General features: G+C 43.6%; 2 protein-coding genes across 2 annotated transcripts in view; one reads left to right on the top strand and one right to left on the bottom strand.

Moving 5' to 3' along the window:
* Positions 1-10866, top strand: part of wnt5b (wingless-type MMTV integration site family, member 5b) — an 88874-nt gene that overhangs the window by 44757 nt on the left and 33251 nt on the right. Inside the window, exon 2 of the mRNA XM_069156712.1 lies at positions 1050-1173. The gene's annotated coding sequence lies outside the window, so the exon portion shown is untranslated. The remainder of the gene's footprint in view (positions 1-1049; positions 1174-10866) is intronic.
* On the bottom strand, positions 5632-9565 carry fbxl14b (F-box and leucine-rich repeat protein 14b). Its single transcript, XM_069156710.1, has one exon. The coding sequence runs from the start codon at positions 8896-8898 to the stop codon at positions 7696-7698; it is 1203 nt and encodes a 400-aa protein (XP_069012811.1). The 5' UTR covers positions 8899-9565; the 3' UTR covers positions 5632-7695.

The following is a 10866-nucleotide window of genomic DNA, read 5'->3' on the forward strand; positions in this document are numbered from 1 at the left end:
TTCTGAGGATGTAGTCTGCTAATTTGTGGTGATCCCATGACTTCTTCTTCTTTTGCATCTCTAGCAAACACACACATACACTAAACAACCGATCTAATAATTTGAAATGTAATCAAATGATTACTTTTAAATGTATTTTATAAATGTACTATATAAAAGCAACAATTAAATTTATGTCCTAGACCAAATAAATCACATTCATATTAGATGTTAGGTGTTCCCAGAAGAGTTAAAACCAACAGCACCACCTCTGTTCAGAAGTGTTCTAGTAAAGAAAGAACTAATTGTAATCTTCCAAGTTTGTTTTCAAAGAAAAATCTAAAGTAATTAATCACTTAGGGGTTGTGTGATGTAAATGTTCCTCCTTTTGGTGTAAAAGTTAAACATTATGAAATGGAAAGACTTATTTTTGACCTTCCCTTAAATTCTTACCTTTGTAGAAAAGCAGCTCATTACTTTCAGAGGAATGTGCAGCAGAGGTGTGTGTGTGTGTGCGCGCCCGCGTGTGTGTGTGTGTGTGTGTGTGTGTGTGTGTGTGTGTGTGTGTGTGTGTGTGTGTGTGTGTGTGTGGTGTCCAACTGAAAATAATTAGCTGGTCTGCTGGGCAGCAAAGTGAGAGAGGCAGCAGCAGGATTTTTGCATAAATACTTTTAGTAGGTGTGTGCATGTGTGCGTTGCACCAACTATTGTTGAAATTTAGGCAAATTTTTTTGTATTTTGGAAGAGTTTGGTGTGTGTGTGTGTGTGTGTGTGTGTGTGTGTGTGTGTGTGTGTGTGTGTGTGTGTGTGTGTGTGTGTGTGTGTGTGTGTGTGTGAGAGAGGGTGTATGTCTGTGTGTGTGTGTGTGCCCAGACGGTATTTTAACATGGCTAGCCGACTTCTTGCAGCCCACAGTTAAACAGTGACTCACAGATTCCTCTCTCCCTCTCCTTCTCTTTCTCACCAACCTCACTTTTTTCTCATCTGTTTCTTACTCTGGTCCTTTTGGGCTTATTTTTTTACTTTTCTTTTTTTACCACTCTCCCTGGTTTTCTGTCTTTCTTTCTCAGCCTTACCGCCCCCTTTCTTTTCCTCTCTCCAGGTTGGGTGCTGACTATTGCAGACTTTAAGACAGAGGTGCCTTTTCCTCCGCTCCTCCCCCTCTTCTCTCCGACTCTGCCAGCCCTGAACCCAGTAAGTTACAGTAAGACCTCACCATGCTCCAACTGCTAACTTTTGATTGTTGTGCTGTTTGAATTAAAAGTTTAGGTCGATGTTTATATAGTTGTATATCCCAAAGAATGTAATTAAACTAGTTTTAAATGCATAGTACAGTCTCACCGAAACTCATTAAGTCCTAAGAAACCTTTAATTGTGGACCAGTTGTGACATAGACACACCAGATGTGTGTGTGTGTGTGTGTGTGTGTGTGTGTGTGTGTGTGTGTGTGTGTGTGTGTGTGTGTGTGTGTGTGTGTATGTGTGTGTGTGTGTGTGTCTCTCGGAAGGTCGTTTCACCATTAGAGATGCCCAAATCAAAAGCAGTGCCAAATGTTCTTGACTGGAGCTGCTTATAAAAAAATAAAAAGTTTTCCTGACGCACACACATACACACACACATACACACACACATACACACACACATACACACACACATACACACAGCCCCAGAGGGCCCCTGGGACTTCAAAGAGCCGTCTACTGTACTTCAGCAACACCTCAACACCAGGTGTTGCAGAGAGGAGGAAGGAGAGAGGGAGGCGGGTAGAGAAACTGGAAATGGTGAGGGGCGAAGAAGAGGGAGAAGGAGAGGAGAGATACTACGGACAGAGAAGATTGGCAGCCAAAAAGGAGGAGAGAAATAAAGTTGGCGGTGGAAGGAGAAACAGGAAGGTGATGGCAGAAAAGGTAAAAAAAAAAAAAAAAAAGAGAAGAAAAGGAGAAGACAAGAGTTGAAAGTAGGTATGTGGAGGTGAAGAGACGGGAAGGATAATAAAAAATAAATAAATAAATAAAAAATAAAAAAAAAAAACGCTTCTAAATAATTTGAGAAGCTAAAAAGCCAAGGATGAAAGCTGACCAGCGGACAGGCACAGATCTAAAAACAGGCCAGAAAGACAGACAGACAAAGCGGCAGACAAGAGACACACAAGGAGTTGTTGCAGCGGAAGACAGAAACGTGGGGGAGGGCAGTAACACTCGGCTGCTAATTCCCCCGCTGCTTTGTTGTGAAGAACCCCAGTTCCCCTTTTAATGGTGAACTATTCCTTTAATGATGGCAGTAAAACACACTCACACACATCATAATGCTGTTCCCCTATGCTTGACAGGAAATGTGGTTCAGAGCACAACGTGACGAGTCACAGTTCAACTTTTACAACTCGCACTCCCTAGCGCACACACACACACACACGCGCGCACGCGCGCACACACACACACACACACACACACACACACACACACACACACACACACACCCCAAAGTTCAAATGCAAAAGCAGCACTTATAGTATGAAAAGGTTTTGTGAGCGACCTATATGCGGCAGAAATGTGGGTCTTTGTCTACTTTAGGCGCCTGTAAGTTTTTTTTGAATTAACTTGTGTAGGAACTGTCAATCATGCAAACAGGCAGGACTTGGGGGTTTGAAGAGAGAATCACGCTGAGAGGAAGATTCTTAATATGAAGCCATTAAGTGCACACTTTGATCCGCGCTGCCGACTGCAATGAGTGCACAAAATCTGTGCTCGGCTGCCACGCTGAACCTTTCAGGGACTTGGCAAAGTGAACCCCCTGAACCTCAACTAGTTGTGGTGGGCTGGTCATCAACCCAGGGACGAGGAGAAGGAGGGCAGCGGCATCTTTGCGAGCCACGTGGACAAATCATGCCAAAGCATTTCGTTTGATTTATCTACAGCTGGTTTAAGTAGGTGTGGAGGATGAATGCTGCTGTCATTACTGTTCCTTCACTGTAAAGCTGGAGGCTTTTAGCTTTTTAGCTTAGTTTAGCTTAGCTTAGCTTTGCTTAGTTTTGTGTCGTCGCCATTCTTTGACGTAGACAACCATAAAACACTACAAGTTACAACATTTTAATTAGGGACCTGCTATTGGTAGGTTTGTTTTAAGTTAAGTTAAGTTAAGTTAAGTTAAGTTAAGTTAAGCATCTTTCGGCTCCAGGGTCATATTTTGACCAAATACTATGGACAAAGTAGTTTCAATCTCTTTTATCTAACTCTTGGCAAAAAAAAAAAAAGCAGTAAAAATGTTCCAAAGTGTTTAACTTTTGTTTTAAACAAACATAGAATATTCAAAAGCTGAACTATAACTGCAGAAGGGGAAGGGAAGCAGAGCTGCGGTGAAGAGGAGCAAATATGGAAGTACACTGTGTGGGAACGATGACCTGCGGGGATATTTTTCCGACAATAAGGTACCTCATTGTCCATGAAAACACCAATAGCACCTGTTCTTTTCATGCAATACAAGGTTAACTCGCACTGTATACAGCAGTGACATATCATGCTCTGCAATGCTGAACACCCAGCAGCAAAACTCCAGAGCTTAATTCACACTCGGCTCTCTCTATTCAAAATGCAAATTGAGACCGTAACTTATACAATAATGGACGAGTTTGTATTCTCAGAGTGTTCGGGGGGGATTGTTTAATCGGGAAGAAAAAAAAAAAGACTTTCAGTATTTTAAAATAGGAAGAGCTGGTGCTTCACAGGTGGCCCGCGAAGACTCACCAACTAGCAGCAAAGGGAAGGACGCAAGGTGACCTAACGTTGAGGCATGACAACCGTCCACCACCCCTGACGACGTGCCCTTGAGCCCCAGTAGCTCCAGCAGAGGGGCCTCTGACCTCCCAGTGGAGGGTAGCGGACAAAAAGAGATATTCCCTGTGGGGATTAATAAAGTATCACATTATCATTTGAATGCAGCTAATTGTGTCCTCGTCAGTCTACATTTCAGTCTGCAGACCTTTTCTGCAGAAATTCGTGATGTGACCTTGTCTCCTGTATCTGCTGGGGGAACGGTCTGCGCAGTCAAATGTCAAACGATAAAGAAACGATTGACGATGTCGCACACCTCCCACCTCTCTATTCATTCATCAGGATTCAAGCTCCAGTTTATTACAATATCACACCTCTTTTGTTGCCTCGCTGCAGCATGCGAGACTCCGCAAAACCAACTCGCACGTTACACGGCTTTTCTCGTAATGAGGCCCAAAACGTAAAACAACACTACTGTAAAGGCAAAACACAGAAGCAACAGCAGTTCATAGCTCTCTGAACCGTGAAGTCTACATGTTATTCTCTCTGATAAACAGATTTGAGATGTTTCTGGGACAAAGCGGCACCAAATGTCACAGGCAAATCTTTTACATCTCAGTGTGCACTCGTTGCAGTGCTATTGCACAAGACCAAAGGCCAGCGAAAGCAAACTTAAGAAACAGCAAACACTGACAGTCTGTGTGTGTCTCTGTGTCTCTCTCTGTCCCCGTGGTCAACAATCCCTCCGCTGGCCTTTATCCCCAAATCCCCATGGACAGAGAGTCAGGAGAGGGAGAATGCTTAAATGCTTTGAATGATGGTGTGGAATGCTAAAAAGAAGTGTGTGTGTGTGTGTGTGTGTGTGTGTGTGTGTGTGTGTGTGTGTGGTAGAGGGGGGAGTAAGAAGAGGAGGGAGGGGGTCTCCTGCCTGGTCTAGGATCTGGTATGCGTGACTGAACAAGAGGAGGAGGAAGAGAAGAAGAAAAAAAAGCCCCACCAAAACCTGCCTTCCTAACTTCTAAAGACAGACAATAGCTACTGACTGGCCTGGCAACCCTCCTGTGTGTGTGTGTGTGTGTGTGTGTGTGTGTGTGTGTGTGTGTGTGTGTGTGTGTGTGTGTGTCACTTCGCACACAGGACACGTCCTGATGGAAACCAGAGAGGGAAATCTGCTCTAACCAACTTTTAGATCTCATTACTCTGCACATGCAGCAACACAGATGCAGTTCTGCCACATGTGAAACAAAACACTGCAAAAATAACCCCCCCCCCCCAAAAAAAAACGTTCAGTTTAAACCATGAAATCCACCAAATTCAGCCCCTCCCACCCCCCCACTGTCTTCCCCACCTTGTTGTTTGAAACCTTGAGACTTGAAAACTTCCTCCCGGTTGAGCTAAAAAAACCTTACAGCTGCATTTGAGAGTAAAAAAAAAAAAAACCAGACGTTGATGATTAAAAAAGCCAGCAGGGTAGAACAGTTTCCTATAATAAACGCCTTGGTGATAATTAATTACACAGGCACTGCAGCCAAATCAAGACGGCAAGCATCCATTTTGAATCTCCTCATAAATAATAAAACAACACAGGAGATTTTTATTTATTTTTCCAGCCCTTTTGAGAAACAAGACTGAATTGATCAGGGACAATAGTCAGAAGTGCGTGGGTGGTTATTAGCAGCAATGTAGCAAAATAAAAGACCTCCTAGTATTAAATACGCCTGAATATGAAACATGTCGTTGTAGGACAAGAGAATAGCAGTTCTGTCTTGAAACAATATCAAATTACCGTATGGAAAACTGATTCCTGTTAAAACAAAACAACAAAACAGCTTGGTGACAACAATGAAGCGCTACACCTACACAAAAAGTAATCCACACCGCTCTGTTTCGTTCATTATATAAATATCTTTAATTGTTTTAACCGTAAGAATATAAAACAATTTAATTTTGGGATTCTGCATTTTTTTTTCTTTACAAACACATAATATACAGTACATCTTTTTTTTTTTATTGTCAAACACACACACACACACACACACACACAGCTTCTTCAGCAGGACGCACATCCGTAATATTAATTTTTCTAGCAGGTCATTGCATTACATTAAAACGCGCACACGCTGGCGTTCAGCGTGCGCGCGCGCGCGTGTGCATGTGTGTACAGCCTAAATGCATGTGTGTGAAAGAGAGAGAGAGAGAAAGATGGGGAGAGGGCGAGAAAGAGACGCATTCCTCTTGTAACCCGAGACGGAGGAGAGAAAGAAAAATAAATCAATTACTCCTTATTCTAAGCATGTCTCAAAATGGATTCGGGGTATTTTTTTATTCAGAGAAGAGGGGTGAGAGATGGTCGAGGAGGGGGGAAAAAAAAAGGAGGAAAAAAATATCCCTTGCCTTCCTCTCTCTGCTCTGTGCTCCACACCGGTGAGAGCCACATGAATATGAATGCCACCTGTGCTGGTATTAACGTGGGAAAAATAAAAAGCCATGAGACAAACCCCTGATTCATTTCGATCGATAACTGGCAGGATATAGAAATCACTTCAATTTGAAGTACGACGCTCGAAACCACATCCACTGACATTTCTCTCCAACCGGCATCCCTTACAGAAAAAAAAAAAACACAAAAAAAACACCTACAGCCTAATAATCCTATAAGGACATACACTGGGTTTAATAGTGGTCCGATCACACCTTTTTCATGTGTTATCGCCACAACATTCTTCCGTATAGAATCACTATAGGTATTTCTGTGAAGGTCTTGTGTCTCTTCTACTGGTCAAAGCTTTGAGTACAAGACGTCTCTAAAAAGGTGTTAAAGTTGGACTTTATCTCTTTAAAAAAAAAAAAAAAAAATGAAGAAAACAAAAGATTAAAAAAAAAAAAAAATTAAAAAAGAAGCTTCGTGTATGTATGTGTTTATGTATTTTGCATAAAGCGACTGACGAGATTTTTACAGCTCGCTTTCCCTTTCTCTCCGTCTCTCTCTGGGAAATGTGTTGCTGTTTATGGGGGTAAATTAACAAAGGTAGTTAGATTGTGTCCCTGTCTCCTTTCTCTAGCTCTGCTTGTGGAAGAGGGAGGGAGAGGAGGGAGAGGAGGGAGGAAGGGGGGAGGGGGAAGGGGGCAGACTCAGTCCCTTTAGGCACATTTTCTCCCAGTCTCTCGTTCTCTCTTTCCTTCTTCTTCTTCTTGGTTTTTTTTTATTTATTTTTTTTTTATTTTTTTTTTATTAACAGTATACACCCTTTGAAAATAACCACATACGAGGTAGCCAAATGTTTTTAGGCGTGATGGCTGTAGCGGAGATTAGTCGTAAATGTCTTCAAATCCAGACTCTCTGCAAAAAAATAAAAGTCTCACACTCAAGTTTTAAAACCTCTGAATAAAATTTTAAAAAATTAAAATTAAAAAAAGGAGTTTGGATGGATGCAAGTTTTTACCTCCAGAATTTTCTGGAGGCGAAGTGTCAGGACATGAAGTAGATTATTCTAACGAGAAAATGACACCTGACTGGAATAAAAACAAGCTGATTTTCACTGAAGTTACTCCAGTCCCAAGTCAAATTTTGATGAGATATTAAAACTCAATATGAGATCAAAACAATTGCTAACAGGGATTTTTATGAGCTCATAAAAAAAAAAATTAAAAAAAGTAAGTTTTAATTGCTTTCTACCAGGCAGAATATTAAGTCATATCGAGCGCTAATTTAAATCCTGCAAGGCCAACAGAGAGAAAAATAAAAACATTTGAACATAAAAGTCTGGACACATGGGAGATGCACACCTTACACAGGAGGGGAGGGTTTCTCTTTTTAAATAAGAAAAGAAATTTCCCCGCCCATTCGCCGCTCCTCCTCCTCCTCATGTTCCCATCTCTCCCCATCCAAAAAAGAAAAAGTACACTCACACACACACACAACAGACAGAAAAACCCCAAACATTTCCAATCACCTCACTTTCTCACTCTCTGTCATCTGCCAGAGTCCCAGGTTCAACACTTTAAGGCAGGGGAGCTGCGTGATCCGCTCCAGTCCCCTCTTGGTGATCTTGGTACATCCATACAGGTCGATGCCCGCCAGCTGGGTCAGGTGGTCTGCTATGAGCTCCAGCCCTTTGTCCGTGATGCGCACACACTGTCCAATGTTCAGGGTCCTCAGCTCGTGCATCTGCCTCACCATCCGGTTTATCCCGTCGTCCGAGATGTGGCAGGAGCACAGGGACAGCGACTTGAGCTGGTACAGCCCCTGAGCGATGTACGCCAGGGTCTGGTCCCCGATCTTGTCACAGAAGGAAACGTCGAGCCCCGACAGCCTCAGCGTGCCCATGGCGAGGTGCATGGTCCCCGTGTCACTGATGTTGTCACAAGAGCGTAGGTTGAGGCTCCACAGGGAGGTCATGTGAGAGAGGTGGATCATCCCCGCGTCCGAGATCCCCCCGCAGAAGCTCAGGTTCAGGACCCGCAGCTTGGTCAGCCCCTTGGAAATGTGTTTGAGTGACAGGTCCGTCAGTTTCTGGCAGTCTTGGAGAGTCAGGTACTCCAGGTTCAAGCAGCCCTCCGCCGCGCTGCGGGTCATGCCCGCCAAGTGTCCGATCCCCACATCCGAGACATGCCTGCAGGACCTCAGGTTGAGGCTCTTGAGCCTGTGGAGGCCCCAGGCTATCAGCAGAAGCCCAGTGTTGGTGATGTTGCTGCAGCCGCCGAGCTCCAGCACCTCCAGGTTCTTCAGATACTGGGCGATCCTGCCCAGACTGGAGTCCGTGATCTGCTTGCACAGACTCAGGTTCAAAACCCGAAGTGATGGGATCTCCTGCACAAATGCATGGCCCAGCCCATTATCCGTTAGGTTGTAGCAGCCGGACAGATTGAGGGACTCGATGTTCGGCATTCCCTGGATGACATAGCTCAGGCTGCGGCGCAGAGACAGGATCTGGACCCTCCGGATGCCCCTGGCCTGGAGGCTGGGGAACAAGGAGGGATTGGCCCTCCGGAGGTGCAGCTTGGCTTCCACCCCCCTCCACACCGACTTGTGGTAGGATGCATCCCTCCAAGCGATGCACACTTGGGCCACCCTGCCTTTGTCCCTCACGTCCAGATAGCTGAAAATCATGGCCAAAATTTCCGGGAAGAGGCACGAAATGTGCGTCTCCATTGTTTTTCAAAACCCAGACATATAAGAATTAATACTCCACACCTCCAAGGCTGAAAAAGAAGAACCCACTCAAAAACACCCCCTGCTCTTGCAATTATGCAAAAGTATCAACAGTCCCCAGTTATCCACGGAAGTAAAAAAAAAAAAAAAGAAAGGAAAAAGAAATAAGAGTTGAGTGTTTCTCTCTTTTTTTTTTTCTCACACTGAACTGTGCAAAATCGATCCAACTCTCTCCAATGCCACGTGATCCGGTCTGGTTGCGCAGTAGGATTCAAATGTATTTTTTTTTTTTTTTTTGTAAAAAGAAAAAACAAAAAAAAAAGCGTTTATTCCTGCCTCAACCCTCTCTCCGCCAAAAAAAAAAAGAAAAGAGGAGGAGAGGGGGGCGAAAAGGAAGAAGGAGGAGGAGAGGAGGAAAAAAGCGTCAATCCTTCCCCCCTCTCTCTCCCTCTCTCTCAGACGACGCTTCCTTGTATTATACCTACAAAAAGCCTTCCTCTCCCGGCCGTGCGGGGATCCAGACGGTCGTACATTTCAGAATAAGAAAGTTAAAAAACAAAACCAGCACTCTTTTTTTTTAACGCCGCCTAATAAAAAACAGCTCCATGACAGAAAAGCTGAAAAGATAGAGCTGGGTTGGCTTTGTAGGCAGAGTGAGGGAGAGAGAGGGGCGTCCTGGGCTCAAAGCCTTTGTCTGCTCTTTTCAAACCGACTTGGCAGGGACCCCGGCACTCTCGCTGCAAGGGAGGGGTGGAGGGAAGTGATAATATTAACCCCGCGCGTTTAAAACCGGATTCGACAGCGGGCAAACGTTGCCGTGAGCGTCGCGACGCGGAGCTACCGCGCCGGTACGCGCGTGTAAATATTTAATAAGCGACGCGGTGTGAAATGATTTCGTAATTGCATCGACCCACCCCTACCCCCTCCGTGTCACGCAGATGGTTTGTCCCGCCTCAGCTGGAACGGTGCGAACAGTTTCCCTTGGAAACCAACTTCTTACAATTCAGTTCACTTTGGGCTTTAACCCTTTGAGCGGACCACACAGGAAACAGGCGAGCCAGCCGGAGAAGACCCCTGTTTTTTTTTCAACGCGCTCACTTGGCACGAATATTTAGTATTTTTTTTATTTCTTTTTATTGCGATTTTGTTTGTCGTTTTTGTTGTTGTTGTTGTTGTTGTAGAAATTGCAAGGAGACCGTTTCCAGAGCGGCAGCGGGACAGAATAGCGTCCTTTGTCTCGTGTAAACAGCCCCTGACCGTCCGCTCTCCCGTCTCACTTTACTTTATTGCAAAACCAGAAAACAACTTTGCATTTTCAGAGATCATCAATCAACATTTCACCAGTCAAATATTTAGAGGATTAACTGTGGCTGAAATTTGGCAATAAAACAAAACACGGCTTATGTGCTTATTAATGTTGGAAACAATGTAGTTCAACCAATAAGTAATTTTTTTTTTTTTTTTTTTTTTTTTTTTTTTTTTAAATCTCTTTTAATTAATTTCATCACTTTTTTTTATTGGCTTGGTGCCAAAGCCTCAACACCAGATCACAAATTGTGTGTCCCTCCCTCCACACACACACACACACACACACACACATAACAACAACAGTTTAACAACCAATTTGTGTAGTAAATGCACAATACAAATATACTTTTTAGTGGGGCTGGGACTGAGATGACTGTGGTGATAAAATACGGTGTAAAGTGTAAAAAAACAAAAAACAAGTCAGACTTTATTTCTCTCGTCTCTCTCGCAAAGTACTAAATTAATCACTGAAGCTGTTGCCTCACATCTGGCATTGCTTATGTTTTGATACTGGAATAATAAAAGACTCATTTTAATCTCAGCTGGTGGCACTGAGGAAGAAGAAAAAAAAAACATCAGTGTGTACGTGTATCCGTAATAGATAGCTATATATAGGTAGTTTCTAATATTGCTTATCAGACAAGTGATCAAATACAGAAA

The sequence above is a fragment of the Embiotoca jacksoni genome, unplaced genomic scaffold (genome assembly GCF_022577435.1).
Source record: "Embiotoca jacksoni isolate LCO1_2020_lvr unplaced genomic scaffold, fEmbJac1.0.p SCAF_21, whole genome shotgun sequence".
Taxonomy (NCBI): domain Eukaryota; kingdom Metazoa; phylum Chordata; class Actinopteri; family Embiotocidae; genus Embiotoca; species Embiotoca jacksoni.

Excerpts from the sequence above, each read along its gene's own strand:
- fbxl14b (XM_069156710.1), bottom strand. The coding sequence starts at position 8,898 with ATGGAGACGCACATTTCGTGCCTCTTCCCGGAAATTTTGGCCATGATT.